Consider the following 15,743-nt stretch of genomic DNA (forward strand, 5'->3'; position numbering starts at 1 on the left):
GAGGGGGGGGGGGGGGGGGGGAGAAAGGGGACAGCAGGGGCAGTGATTTCCACAAAGAAAAGAGAGACTACAGGACATGGCCATGATATGAAATGTGGGCCAGGAGCAGCAGGCCCTGCAGTAAAATAGATAGGAAGAAGAGAGACTGGATGGGGGGGGGGGGGGGGGGGGGGGGGGGGGGGGGGTTGGCAGAGTGAGGGAGACTAGACCTACTCCAAATCTTCCCTTAAGAGCTGCTTCAATCTGTCCCTGTTCTCAAATTCTAGTAAACCTATGGTTATTTAGGACTAAGTAAGGAAGAGCAGCTGTATTAATGAGAAATAGTTTATAGTTTTATTTTCATGTGTTATACCACCTTTAACTGACATAACATAAAGATATAAAAGCTACGATGGGTTTAATTTGTCAAAGTTATTACTCTCAGACACAGACAAAGGGTATAACTCAGGTCAATGTGTGATGTCATAGGCTGCATAGAATTCTGTGACAAATTGACTTAAATGGAGTTAAAGAAGTCACTGTACTTACAGGGTTTAAAGAATTCTACACTATTTCCTGAAATTAATTCAAACCAATCATCAAAAAGAGTGGCAGAAGGACCAGCCATTAGTCTTTCCAACAATCTGTTGAATAAACTTTGGTAAATAGTCTGTATCCAGGATGTTTTGATGAACTGCACATGGAAGTAGAGTAGGTACGTCATCGTTGTTCTTGCATGTTGCTCTCATGAGGAACAATGAATACCACAGTACCCCGACCACAAAATATCAGGAAAAAATTGTAGTTAACCCTTCTTGCTGCAGTGTATGTTTGCAAACATTTGTTAGTAAATCTAGTTAAGAAACTCACAAGGGGAAAAAGTGATTTCACAAAGGTTGCATAGTATAGTGTTACAATACATTGTCTGGAGGTTACTAACACTGCTCCCAGCTGGGACACATTTCCTCTCTGTGTCTGATTGTGAATTTGAATCTCTCTAATCTTGACAGTTTCTCTGATTAGAGTTCCTGAGTGTAAAACTGAAAAGTCTTACACGAGCCTTGAATGTGCGATATGAGGTGTGTACTGGGTCAACTTTGTAACTGACAATTCTTGCCTGAGTGTTTGAAATTAAATGCTTACTAAGGAGGAGACATGAGTAAAGGCCCTCTAGTGACTAAGGATAACAGTGTTACTGCCTGTTGAGCTATTAGAATCTCTCCTTTTATTCAGATGCAGTTTCTTTTAGTCCCAGGTCTGCATCCTATGTTTGCTCATGTCAGTGTTTTTCTGGCTTTCTGCCAGGATTGTGTCCTTGATGGCTTTGCCTTGGCCTGTTTGTTCTGAAGTCCCAAAGAGGTAACAGCACCCAGAACCTTAACTTTCAGCTACAATGATGACTGCACTGGACTCTGGTTTTGATATAAGCTGATGTTGCAGCTTGCGATTCAATGAAACAGGAGGGACTGGAAAAGGATAAGTTGGCTCTGCTCACTTTCCCGGTCGAAGGGTCTGACTGATGTATAGTTGTCTCCGGCGCAGCTCCTGTTCCAACTGTTCCTTCAGGAAGTTCACCTGTAAGAAGAAGTAACATATAACACAGTCTGCCATGGGGAATCTGAGATCGTATCATCTTGTTCTCCTATGCTGCTGTGTACTGCTGACAGAGAGGCTAAGTTTTGGGAATGGGTTACAGCTGTTTTCTCTTCCGTACTGTGTTCTGGTTTGCCTTCTCTGTCTCTTGGGATTTGTTGTTCTCTATTCTAATTCCATCTTATTGTGTCCACTGGTTGTCTAGGCTAGTTGAGAATATCTCCCCTTGGAACTGTCTGTATTTTAGTATCTGCTGGTGACCACTATCCTGTAAACCACTGTGATGTTACCTTTTCAGGTAGCAGTATTATCAAATAACTAATAAATAAAATTAATCAAATTAATTTATGACTTGTCTATCATAGAATTATTAAGCAAGTTACAATAAAGCACCCAAGACAGGCCAATGCACAACTATTGGCCAGGCCCTCAATGTCTGGGCACAAGTTATGGTTTTAAGAAGAGGTGAGCCAGGAGGTATTCTGGGGCCATATAACTTTATTCTCTTAAACTGGACAAGATAAAAACAGCTGTCCTACATATTCAACATCCTATTTACATGGATAAGCCATCTTAAAATCTTGCATAAAGTTGACAGATGAATTATCTGTAGCTCTCTTTTTCTTTTCCACAGTGGAGCCAAGAGTAAGAGATCTCAGAGCATTACCACCCGGGGACAGAAAAGAGTCCGGGAGAGTCTGCCTTTGGTGTGAGAGAGAGAGAGATACTAATGGGCTCATTTGCAAAAGAGGACACCCATCTTTTGACATAAATCAGAAGATGGACGTTCTTCTCCCAGGAACGTCCAAATCGGTATAATCGAAACCTGATTTAGGATGTCCCCAACTGCACCCCGTTGCAATGACAGCCAAAGTTCAAGGAGCTGTGTTGGAGGTGTAGCAAAGCGGGACTTGGGCGTGCCTAACACTTGGATGTCCTTGACCCATAATCAAAAAAAACAAGGACGTCCCTGATGAGCACTTGGATGTTTTAACCCGGACCTGTTTTTCTTAGACTAAGGCACAAAAAGGTGCCTGAAATGACCAGATGACCACCGGAGAGAATCAGGGATGACCTCCTGTTACTCCCCCAGTGGTCACTAACCCCCTCCCACCCTCAAAAAACAACTTTAAAAATATTTCATGCCAGCCTCTATGCCGGCCTCAGATGTTATACTCAGGTCTGTGACAGCAGTATGCAGGTCCCTGGAGCAGTTTAAGTGGGTGCAGTGCACTTCAGACAGGTGGACCCAGCCCCACCCCTCCCATGTTACATTTGTGGAGGAACTAGCGAGCCCTACAAAACCCACCATAAACCCACATCTAGGTGCCCCCCCTTCACCCGTAAGGGCTATAGTAGTGGTGTACAGTTGTGGGTAGTGGGTTTTTTTCAGGGGGGGGGTTGGGGGGCTCCGCACACAAGGTAAGGGAGTTATGTACCTGGGAGCAATTTATGAAGTTCACTGCAGTGCCCCCTAGGGTGCCTGGTTGGTGTCCTGGCATGTCAGGGGGACCAGTGCACTACAAATGCTGGCTCCTCCCATGACCAAGTGGCTTGCATTTGGTCGTTTCTGACATGGACGTCTTTGGTTTCGAAAATCAGAAACGACCATGTCTAGGGACAGTGAAATTGAAGGATTTGGATGTCCCTGACGGTATTTTCGAAACGAAAGATGGACGTCTATCTTGTTTCGAAAATACGGGTTTCCCCACCCCTAGATTCTGCCATTTTGCAAGGACGTCCAAGTCGCAATTTGGATGTCCCTTTCGAAAATGCCCCTCCACATGACTCAGAGATCAAGTGCAGATAATATGATTATTGTATCCCCTACCCCAAAAATGTTTGCAAGGAGACCTGTTGGAGAGTTGCTGCATATCATGGGCCCAATGTGTGAATATGGAAAAAATACAAATTATGATTTTTCCATAAAAAATAAAAACTGTCCAAAATAAACTCAAATGTTAACTAGACAGTGAAGTAGAGCAGACCAGTAAATTATGCATACCTTGTCCTGTCATGTGGAGTTCAATTTTAGAAAGGACATGGAGATGAGAATTGAGATCCTTACATGTGTGGATCTATGTAAAATAATGGTCTACGTATACATGTGAATTTTAAATTAGTAGTAAACATTTGACTACAAAAAAAAGCTTGTATATGAAATAAAGAATCTTTAAAATCTAAAGTAAAATTACTATTTAAAAAACTATTTGTTAGCATAACTTAACAATTCTTTCATATGGGTGTGAAGTCTGGGTCTATCATTTTTCCTTTTGGTTTTAATTTTTGCTTCCCTGTCAGGGACAGGACCACAGAGAGGGGCATAATCGAACGGGGGGCGCCCAAGTTTTCCTGGGGCCGTCCTCGCATGATGGCTCCGTAAAGGGGCAGGAAAACCCGTATTATCGAGACAAGATGGGCGTCCATCTTTCATTTCGATAATACGGTCGGGGACGCCCAAATCTCAACATTTAGGTCTACCTTAGAGATGGTCAACATAAATGTTGAGATGGTCGACCTTAAAGATGGTCAGTGCATTTTTTGTGCCGGTACGCAACGGTATGGCGTACCGGCACCTTTTTTTGCCCCCCGGTGAGTCCTGCACTTACTCTCAGTCCCTTACTTACTTTTTTTTTTTAAGACTCAGCAGCGTGAATGGTGTAGGCAGCGTTTGAAAGAGGCTGTTAGCATCGGGGCTTCCCTCTGCGAGTCCTGCCTATGTTGTTTCAACTTCCTGTTTTCGCATAGGCGGGACTCGCAGAGGGAAGCTCCAACACTGACAGCCTCTTTCAATCGCTGCCTGCACCGTTCGCGCTGCTGAGTCCGACACTGGCAGGCAGTGGAGAAGGAGGATGGGCTGGGAGGAGGATGGGCTAGAAGAAGAATCACTGGACATGGGAGAGGGGAGGGCAGGGGAGAGAGGAGAATCGCTGGACATGGATGGGAGGGCAGGGGAGAGAGGAGAATTGCTGGACATGGAAAAGAGGAGAATCGCTGGACATGGATGGGAGGGGAGGGCAGGGAAGAGAGAATTGCTGGACATGGATGGGAGGGGAGGGAAGGGGAGAGAGGAGAATCGCTGGACATGGATGGATGGAGGGGTTGGCGGGGAGGGAGGAGAAATGCTGGACTTGGGTGGAGGAGAGGGGAGAGAGAATTATTGCTTTATATGGATACAGGGGAGGGAAGAGAGGAGAAATGCTGGACATGGATGGAGGGAAGGAGAGAGGAGAAGTGCTGGACATAGATGGAGGGGTAGAAAGAAAAAAAGAAGATGCACGGATGGAGATGAAGGAAAGAGAAGAAAGGAGAAAAACTGCACATGAATGGAGAAAATAGGCAAAAGCTGGATCCACGTTATACCTCCTCCAGTCAATTCCATGGAGGAGGACCCAGATTTTACTTATGGATGTATGGCAACAAATGAAGAAAAAAGGAGGAAAGTAAAGAAATAAATGGAAAGGAAGCTCTGGAAACAGAGTTAAGGGAACAGATAGAGAGCAGAAGAATCAGAGACTGGGATGGATAGAAAAACAAAGTCACCAGACAACAAAGGTAGAAAAATCATTTTATTTTCATTTTAGTGTTTGAAATATGTCCAATCTGAGAATTTACATCTGCTGTCTTATTTTGCACTGGGTATACTGGAGCTGTAACAGCTTACAGAAATTATTTCTGATGAAAAAAATCACATTAATTTTTTCTCCTGTACTAGTATAATATTTTCAATTATGTCTGTTTATATGCGCCATAGCTGGTATAAGGGGTGAGGCTAATGTGGGTGTGGCTATCATAGGAGTGGAGCCATGTGTGGTGACCCCGCCCATAATGAGTACCAGCACCTTTTTTTTCTACAAAATAAAGCACTGGAGATGGTTGTCCCCGGGTTTCATCGATAATGGAAACCGAGGACGCCCATCTCAAAACGACCAAATCCAACTCATTTGGTCATGGGAGGAGCCAGCATTCATAGTGCACTGGTCCCCCTGACATGCCAGGACACCAACCGGGCACCCTAGGGGGCACTGCAATGGACTAACTGATGCACTAACTGAATGGAAAAAGCCCTTCCCTTACCGATACCTTAGTGATTTGGAAAGGAACGGGCATGCATGAAGGAAATCGCATGCAAATGAGCTGCTCGCTGTTAGCTCAAGCAAGGAGGGCTGAGTGTCAATGGTGCAAAAACAAAATGGAGATCTAATTGAAAATGATGGCAGAAAAATTATAATGGCGACAGGTTCAGTGCTATGTTGCCTTAGCATGGGTAGCAGATATGATTGTTTGAGGACAGGGGACACACGACCACCCGCCATGTGCAACAAATAACTAAAATGGAGTCTTTCAGTCAGGTTAGTTTCCAAAGGCATAACTGAAAAATCCTGGGTGGCACAAAACCAGCTGTTAATGTGTCATATCCCACATGCCACTGTCAAATGTCGTATGTTCAAAAGGCCCAAGCCTCCAAGTGCCATAGGCATCTGTGTGAGTGAAATAGGCTCTCAATCTCTGTCATAGACAAAGTTGCAATAGATGATGTAGATGTAGTTTTAAGGAACAAAGGCAACATCAGAAATGTATATAACCAGCATGGAACTAATAAAATATTAAATAGATGAATCTGACCCAATAAGGAGAGTGGATAAGCTCTCCAAGTGTTGAGTCGCATATCCATGTCTCTTAAGAATCTATGCACATTTACATTATGTAAGTGAGATAGATTAGTTGGAATAAAGATCCCTAAATACTTGAGTGCATGCTCTTCTCAGGTCAACAGGAAATGCCACTTCCAGATATCACGCACTTCAGACATTATTGGCAGAGCTCAGGACTTTTGCAGATTTACAGTAAAACCAGTTAACTGTCCAAAAGTGTCAATAACAGACAGCAAGCTCCCCAAGGTTGTGTCAGGATTGGTTAATAATACTAACAAGTCACCTTGATGGAAGTGTCCTAAATGGTCAAACCCTGGACCACCGGTGCAATTCACAACACACGCAGCAAGGGTTCCAGTGATAGCAAAACAAAAGTAATGGTGACAATGGGCACCCCTGCCACAAGCCGTGAAGAATAGGAAAGGATGGAGCACTCACACCATTTACAAGGAGAGAGGCTCTGGGCTGATATAATGGACTAATATAGCTTGAAAAAAATATCTTTCAATACCCATGACTTGTGAAACTTGAAATAGATAAAACCAATTAACCTTATCAAATGCCTTCTTTGCGTCCAAGCTGACTAGCAGAGAAGGCATCTGATGATGCTGGCAATAGGCCATAGCCAACAGCAATTTGCGAACGTTCCAGACTGTTTTCCCATTACATACAAATCCATCCTGCTCTTCCCCCACCACACGAGGTAGGATTCCTGCCAGATGATCTGCCTGCACTTTCGACTGAATCTTAATATCTACATTGATCAATAAAATCGGTCGATATGAATTGGACAAATCCTTGGGCTGAGATAGCTTTGATATTAAAGTTATAAGTGCCGTACTGATATGAAGGAGAAAAGATCCTTGCTCTACAACTTTTGTACAGTAGGCCAACAAAGGACCCAAAAGCTATACCTGTAACAGTCGATAAAATTCACTAGTGAAAGCATCCGGTCCCGGTGCAGAGTTAAGCTTCAAAGATTTAATAGCCTGTTGTAACTCTTTTGCTGTAAAAAGTTGATTCAATGAAGCCACCTCCTCTGTCAACAATGCAGGCAATCTTGAGGATGTTAAATAAACCTGCAACGTAGTCACATCTGGTGAAGCCCCCCCCCCCCCCCTTTCCCACATAAAGATTTTGAAAGTAATCCACAAAAATCTCAGATATCTTCTCACTCTGGTTTACAATATTCCCTTGAGAATCTTTGAAAGCAGTAACTGCCCGAGATCCTCCCCAGGCTTTGACTACTTGCACTAACAGCTTCCCAGGCTTGTTACCATAGTGATAGAAACAATATTTGCTGTATAGTAACATCCTTGTTGTCTTTTTGTGGATTAAGGCATTTAAAGGTACTTGAGTGGCATATAACCTGTCTCTCATGGTCTGACGTGGAGGGGCATTTTTGAATGGGGACGACCATCTCTAAGGGCACCCAACTCTAAGGGGCGTGGCAACGCGTATTATTGAAACAAGATGGACGTCCATCTTTCGTTTCGTTAATACGGTCGGGGATGCCCAAATCTTGACATGTAGGTCGACCTTATGGTAGTCCTCGGTTTTCGGCGATAATGGAAACCAAAGACGTCTATCTCAAAAATGTCCAAATCCAAGCCCTTCAGTCGTGGAAGAAGCCAGCATTTGTAGTGCACTGGTCCCCCTCACATGCCAGGACACCAACTGGGCACCCCAGAGGGCACTGCAGTGGACTTCACAAATTGCTCCCAGGTGCATAGCTCCCTTACCTTGGGTGCTGAGCCCCCCAGGTTCACCTGCCTGAAGTACACTGCACCCACTACAACTGTTCCAGGGACCTGTATACTGCTGCGATGGACCTGAGTATGGCATTTGAGGCTGGCAAAAAAGTATTTTTAAACTTGTTTTTTATGGTGGGAGGGGGTTAGTGACCACTGGGGGAGTAAGGGGAGGTCATCCCCGATTCCCTCCGGTGTTCATCTGGTCAGTTCGGGCAACATTTTGAGGCTTGGTCGGGAAAAAAAAAATGGACCTCAACCGGAAGAGCAATCAGATAAGTATTACCCGTCCATTTCCAAGTCTCATAACCCAAAATAGAATACTTGTTTTCTTTCTTTTCTTAGGAACCACAAGAATTTGATTCTTTGTGTTTGTTTTTCTCTTACAGGTAGTACCTCATCACCACCAACTTTCCAGGATCATTAAGGTAAGTATTTTTTTCTCTATACCCTTTTTGTTTTTTCCCTATTCCAAATATCCCTGTGTCCCACACAGTCACTTATCTACTGCAGAATTTATTTTTCCTCTCCAAGATGTAGGGTAGTCTTTCTTGCGGTGGGACCCTTGACGTTCACAGGATGCCGCTGGTCCGTCTTCTGTAACTCTTCTTCCTAAACCTCTTAATAAAATTAAAAGGAAGGCAAAACCCTGACTGCCTAAGCCGCTTGAAGAGATTCTATGCTAGAGGAAAACTTAATCAAAGACTGTGGCCAGTAACTTCAGTAAAATAAAATTAAATAAAATTTCCTTATCCTTTCAAGCCTATGCTTAGTTTTTACTGCCCCTGAGCTACACAGAGTGGCTGACCTACTCTCACTCACTGCACCTTGTCTCAAGATTCCATTTTCTGCACCATACTACAACATTCCATTTCACCTTTTACTATGTATGCACCCAACACACCCAGGTTCTTTTCCTCTAAAAAGTGAATTTATCCCCTAAAATCACCACCCTTACTATTACAATGCTCTCAATTATACTTTCATTAAAACTTTCAAACCTGTTTCCCTTCTTACCCCACTCCTTCTATATCAGAACCCCGGATGCAGTTAAATTTCAAATAAATCTCCTCCCAATAGTACATTCACCCTCACATTTACTACAGTACACTCACTTTCACACAAATCCCTCCTTATTACCTCTTTTAAACCTTAAATCCCTCCTTTCTCTCTCTCACCCTGCTCAACACATCCACTCACTTCAGCAGTCCAACGCACTCTGGCAACTGCCACCAACCCCCGTCACCCAGGAAATCGGACTTTGGCTTGGGGTTCCGTGTCCCCTCAACCAATCACCGTCCTTTTAGAAATTCTAACTTTTCCTGCTGGCTTGCGGAATTCTGGCCAGCACTGCTCCAACTCCATTTTAATTGAACAATTTCCATAGAAATTAATGGGAAATTATTCAATTAACTAAAATCCCCTAAAAACGTTAAACAAATCAGCCCAAATTTCCCATACTAACTAAAATCCCCATCCCCTATTAAGCTATGCTTTTAAATTTTAAAAATACCCATTTTTAAAGCCCACCTACAATTATGCCACATAAAACCACTTTAAGAATTCCAAAATAATCCAAACCCAACTCAAAAATTCAAACAACCCCTCCTAAACCTACCCCGTCGAATAAAACCATTTAACCCTTAATTAACCCCTTAAAATCCGCCCCACTCCAAAACACCCCCTAAAAATATTAAAATTCAAAAACTAAGTCACCAGAAAAATCACAAAAAATTCCCTGACCCCAAATCTAAAAACAGAATTTAAATTCAATAAATCCCTGATTTTTAAAAAATAAAAGTTCCAATTTTCACATTTTAAAAATCAACTCATTAAAATTTTGGGTCAAGGGGAGATCACGTGATGCAGTGAGAGGAGGCAGACGCGAGTTTTGCCTCTGCTCGAGGATCCCATCCTTCATCCTTTGAAATCGCTGCAGAAAGACCCTAATCAGCCCGCCTTTTTGCTTGGAAAGAGCACTGGTGAGCATATGGACAGATATCTAATGCCAAAAAGCAGAATGGCTGCTAAAACAACGAAAAAAGGGTCGGATCGCAACAAGTCTGCTGAAGACAAAATGGTGGACCTGGTGCAGGCCCCGCAGCTCACCTGTACCGAGGTGGCGATATCAGAACTCACTAATGCTGTGGTGCTCGCTTTAAAACCGCGATTGGAACGCTTGTCAGAACAGCTGACTGGGATTTCGCAAATTACAACTGACCTGGCCCGTAGGACAGGTGAGCTCGAGTGCCGTCTGTCCGATCTTGAAGATGGCGTTCAGGGGAGCAGCGTTGAGTTCGCGAGACTCCGGGAGCTGGTGGCGGCGCAGCAAAACAAACTAGAGGATCTAGAAAACCAGGCTCGTAGAGACAATCTTCGCTTCTTAGGCATCCCGGAATCTGTGCCGGAGAAGTCCTTGCGTAGAGTCCTGGAGCGGTGGCTGACCCCGATGATAGTGACCGCGGAAGAGACAGACCCGGTGAGACTAGAGCGCGTGCATCGCCTGGGAAATACCCGTGCTGGTGATCGGCGGCCCAGAACAGTTATTGCTAAGTTCCTTAACTCGGCCCAGAAAGATGCTTTTCTACAATACTTTCGCCAACATAAAGAGGAAGTTTGCTACGAGGGAGCTGCAGTTCGGGTGTACCAGGAGTACTCGGCGGCCCTGGCGGCGAAACGCCGCCAGTATTCAGAGGTCTGTGCCCGCTTGATAGAGAGACACTATAAATTCCAGGTTCGTTATCCTGCGGTGTTGAGAATTTGCGACAATGGTCAGTGGCGCTCCTATGAGACACCGGGGAGCGCGATGGCTTGGCTTAACGGAGCCCCTGAGCAGCAAGAGGCAGGAGAGTGAGCAGGACAGTGATTGGCATCTGAAGTCGGTGGAAACCGGCTCCTGGTAACTGTTGGTAATGGGACTGAACATGTATCTGGACAGTATTGAGTGTGAGCCTGTCAGAGAGCCCCTGGTGACACAGGCTTCGCCGGGTATGACTTGTCTGGGGATTGGGAAAGAAGGACGAATGTGTGAGAGAATGAGAAGTGTAAGGACAAGTGTGGAAGCATGTTTTGGGTGTGAATGAAATGGGTTTGTGGACTGCGAGGGGAGTGGAAGGAGACACAGTTAAGGAGTTTTGCCACTTGTGTGTGTATGATTGCAGGGGAATGACGCGAGTTGGGTGGCACATATGAGGTGTGTGTGGTATGGAGAACAGAGGATGGGGCTTCTGATTTAAGGGTATGGCAATTGGGGAGAATTCATCATGAGTGAGGATGGGATTCCTCTTGGTGTCATTGCGTGATCACAGACAGGCTTCTCTGTGGAAGCATGGAGAAGAATGGTTGTGAGAGTTGGAGGGAGGTGGGAGGGTGATTGGGAGGGGGGGTGGGACCTTGGGGTTTCCATGGTGTCCGACATGGGTTGGAGTGTGGTATTGCATGCTGCTGAGGGGAAGCACTTTAGCAGAATGCTATGGGGTTGGGGGCTCTGGGGTGAAGGCCGGGCGCCCGGGGGTCCTTAATCCTTTGAGTGTGTGGGTTTTTGTTTGGGCGAGGTTGAGAGATCCTGGCTAAGTTACCGGTACCCAGATTGATATCCTGGAATGTGTGTGGCATAACTTCGCCTATTAAACGCACAAAAATCTTAGCCACTCTTGAGCGTCACAATCAAGCTCATTTTCAAAGCACTTAGCCTCCCAAAGTTCCATAGAAACCTATGGAACTTAGCCTCCCAAAGTGCTTTGAAAATATGCCTCAATGTCTCCTTAGCCTGCCTACAAGAAACTAAGTTATCAGATATAGAGCATTTAAAGTTAAAACAACGTTGAGTGGGGGACTGCTTTTTTGCATCTGCCAGGGGCAAAAGGGGGGGAGTGGCGGTGTTGGTGCACAAGAATTTGCACTGTCACACCCAGGTGGTAGCACGTGATGTAAATGGACGTTGTATTCTATTGCGGATGAATGTTATGGGTCAGGAATTTTACCTTTTGAATGTTTATGGACCTAATGTATATGACCATGCGTTCTTCCAACACCTGGTACGATTAGGGCTCCAGTATGCATCGGCTCCCTGGGTTGTGGCGGGAGATTTTAACCAGGTGCTGGACGCGCACCAGGATCGTTCAAATCCGACTCAGGATACGGCATTGGGAGGAGGAAAGGGCTTACCATACCTATGTCAGGCCCTAAATTTGGTAGACCCCTGGCGGTTGTGCAACTCTAGTGCGCATGACTACACGCACTTGTCTCGTGCGCACGGTATGTGGTCCAGATTGGACTATATCCTGGTGTCAGCCCCCCTGTTTCCGCAGGTGGTGCGGTCGGAGATTGGCACTTTAGAGGTCTCGGATCACACACTAATTTGGGTGGACGTGGATCTGGGTGAAGCGAGTCTGCGACAGAGGCTATGGAAATTCCCCGTCCTTCTTAGTGGAGGACGGGGATTTCAAGGAATATTTGCAGAGGCGGTGGTCCTTATTTGCGGAGGCGAATGCGGACCATGCTTCGGACGCACGGCTTTATTGGGAAACCGCCAAGGCTGTACTGCGCGGGGACATCATATCCTACATGTGTGCGCATTCCCGGCAGCTCTCGCAGGGACTCATTCGTTTGGAGCGGATATATCAGGAGGCCAAGAAAGTACACTTGGCAGCCCCGTCGGCACAAAATCGTGAACGGATGTTATCAACTCTGGCGGCCTTAAATGCACTGATTCACGAACGAACTAAAAAACACCTTTTTCAGATTCCATCGGTTTTGGAACAAGCCGGGAAGGTTAATGGCGAGGCTCGTTAAAACCTGGGGGGGGGGGGGGGAGTAACCGTTTTATCCCATCTTTAGTAGCGCCAGATGGTCAGCGAGTAACCCAAACCTCGAAGATAGCGCAGTTATTTCATGACTATTATGCGGCCTTGTATGCGATGCCAGGATTGCAGGAGGGTCCTTCGATGAGGGAACATTTAGAGAACTCGGGTCTTCCTTGTCTTTCCGCCTCCCTCATTGCCCAGCTTAATGCCCCTTTGAGGGGGACAGAGGTCCAGCGGGTGGTCAAGACACTGAAAAAGGGTACGGCACCGGGACCGGATGGTTATGCGTCTGAGTTTTATCAAAGTATGTTCCCACAGATTGCGGCCCCATTGTTGGATTTCTTTGAGTCTTCACTGCTTCAGGGGTCCTTCCCCAGCTATTCGAACGACGCTGTGATTACTTTGATACCCAAGCCAGGTAAGCCTGCAGACCTTCCGGGCTCTTATAGGCCGATTTCTTTAATACACGTAGACCTGAAGATATTGGCCAGAGTGCTTGCGGACCATTTAGCACCACATATACCATCGCTGATAGGAGAGGGGCAGGTGGGCTTTGTTCGGGGCCGCCACTCTACCCTGAATGTGAGGAATGTGCCATTGCCCGGAGTCAGGTGATTGACGAGCCGTTGCTTTTGGTGAGCCTGGACGCGGAGAAAGCGTTCGACAGGGTGCGCTGGGACTATCTGTTCTCGGTATTGGATTTTGTCAGGATACAGGGCTGGTTCTGGCAGGCAGTTGAGGCGCTTTACGAATAACCTCACGCGTCCTTAGTGGTGAATGGAGTGCTTACACCCTCCTTTACTGTGTCTTGCAGTACATGGCAGGGATGTCCCCTATCCCCTTTATTGTTCCTGTTATGCTTGGAGCCATTATTGTGCTCTATCCAAGGAAACACGGATATCTCTGGTGTTGCGTTTTCGTCGTCCTCAATGAAAACCTTAGCTTTTGCTGATGATATTTTAGTGACCCTGACGAGACCGCAGCTGACGATACCTGCTCTTTTGGGAGAAATAGATGAGTTTAGCTACTACTCGGGTTTTACCCTTAACTTACAAAAATCGGTAGCGTTTCCAATTCAGGAACATATACGAGAGCAGTGGGAGGGGGAGTTTCCCTTGTCCTGGACCTCGGGCCCATTGAAATAACTGGGGGTGTGGATCTCGGCGGATCTGACTAAGCTCTACGAATTGAATGTGGAACCCCTGCGGGAGTGCACGAGGGCTGCTTTGAAGGTGTGGCAGTCCTTGCCACTGTCCGGCTTGGGTAGTGGCGTTATTCAATATGGTATTGGTGCCCAAATGGACCTATACTCTACAAATGTTACTGATACTGCTTAGTCGGAAGGATGAGAGGTTGGTGACTCGGTTGGTAACACGTTGCATTTGGCAGGGGAAACGGTCGCGGATGGCGGCGGCGGCGCAGCTCTATAGACCGAAGAAGCAGGGGGGCTGGGGATTACTGAATGTTAAGTTGTTATCTGTAGCAGGGAACATGAGGCACATCTCCGATTGGTTTAGAGGAACGAGCTACTTCACTTGCTCAGAAGAGGAACAGTTATTGTTGACACCGATACATTTTAGCGCCTGGCTACATATAAAATCATGTGGGCGCCGGGTACCTAGTGCCTATGCAGTGTTATTCTTGCCACTGAGACGTGCGTGGAAGTGGGTGTGCCGTCTCTTTGGGCTTCGGTCGAGATATTCTCCTTTGTTACCGTTGCAGGGCAACCCGGATTTTTCCCCGGGCTCGACCTCGGCTCAATTTGTGGCCTGGGGAGATCGAGGGGCTCATTATTTACATCAGCTCTATACGGAGGAGGGACAGGGGAAGACATTGGGAGATTGGTGGTTGGAATTCGGGGGATTTTTTTGCTTGGCATCAGTTACAACATTATATCCGGTCGATCTCGCAGGCTTCCTTGACCTCTGAGACGTGGGAGAAGTTGCTCGCTCTGTTTGCCCTGGATGCGCAATTGGCAGTCCCCCTAAAGTACTTTCACTCATGTCTGAGGGAGCAGTTGGGGGAGATAGATTATGAGAAACTGGCAACCCAGTGGAATAATGAGTTATCTTTGAATCTGAAGGGCGAGCACTTAAAAACTTATGTGTTAAATATTCCTAAAGTGACGGAGAACGTGTCGCTGAGAGAAACTCTTTATAAGTTTGTAATGAGAATGTATTTTTCCCCACATAGGGCGATGAAGGCATCCATAAGAACTGATGACGCCTGTGCCAAGTGTGCTCGCTCCCCGGCGGGTCTTGGTCACATGTTCTGGCAGTGCCCGAGGGTTCTAGAGTTTTGGAAACGGGTGGCTGGGCATGTGTCGGCTCTCTGGGGGGTGACCTGGAGCCCCTATGCATCTCTTTTATTTGATCAGTTCAAGCTATCGGCCCCAGGGGCTGTGGGACTTAGGCCCTTTTTGAAACGGGCGGTTCTTATGGGTAAGAAAGTAATCCTTCACCAATGGATAACGGCAGAAGCCCCCACTTATCAGCAATGGCGGTCTAGAATGATTTCCTTATGTGCATTAGAACGTAGGGGGGTGGGAGACCTGGCCTCATCCAAAGGAGATGCTTATTGTCAGAGGTGGTCGCCTTTCTGAGATTCATTAACCCCGGTAGCGCGTAGTAGAATTCTTAATTGATGACAGTACACCATGGAGACTCGGGGGGGGGGGGGGGGGGGGGGGGGGGGGGTTGGGAGGTTTGGTGGGGAAGAGACTTTAGACCATTTGATGACAATGACTGTTGAGGCCCTGGTGGGAATTTTTGGTTACTTGGAAAATGACTTGTGGTTACTTGAGTCATTGAGTGCCCATTGGGGACCATTAGAGTTTTAGATGCATTGGGAACTTCGGAGTTAGGTCTAGTCACTATAGGTATGTACTTAACGGTGCGGGGGGAGGGGGAGGGGAAAAACTGTTATGATGGTTTAAACGTGTTGAATTTGATACTTGTTAA

The 15,743-nt window shown here is 46.1% G+C and overlaps 1 protein-coding gene across 1 annotated transcript in view; it reads right to left on the minus strand.

Moving 5' to 3' along the window:
* Window positions 1–272: 272 nt before the first annotated feature.
* CROCC2 (ciliary rootlet coiled-coil, rootletin family member 2) overlaps window positions 273–15,743 on the minus strand; it is an 825,280-nt gene continuing 809,809 nt past the window's right edge. The window contains 1 exon segment of the mRNA XM_030216488.1: window positions 273–1,554. Within this exon segment, the coding sequence (XP_030072348.1) occupies window positions 1,471–1,554 (84 nt within the window). The 3' untranslated portion in view covers window positions 273–1,470.

This window comes from Microcaecilia unicolor, chromosome 10 (assembly GCF_901765095.1).
Source record: "Microcaecilia unicolor chromosome 10, aMicUni1.1, whole genome shotgun sequence".
Taxonomy (NCBI): domain Eukaryota; kingdom Metazoa; phylum Chordata; class Amphibia; order Gymnophiona; family Siphonopidae; genus Microcaecilia; species Microcaecilia unicolor.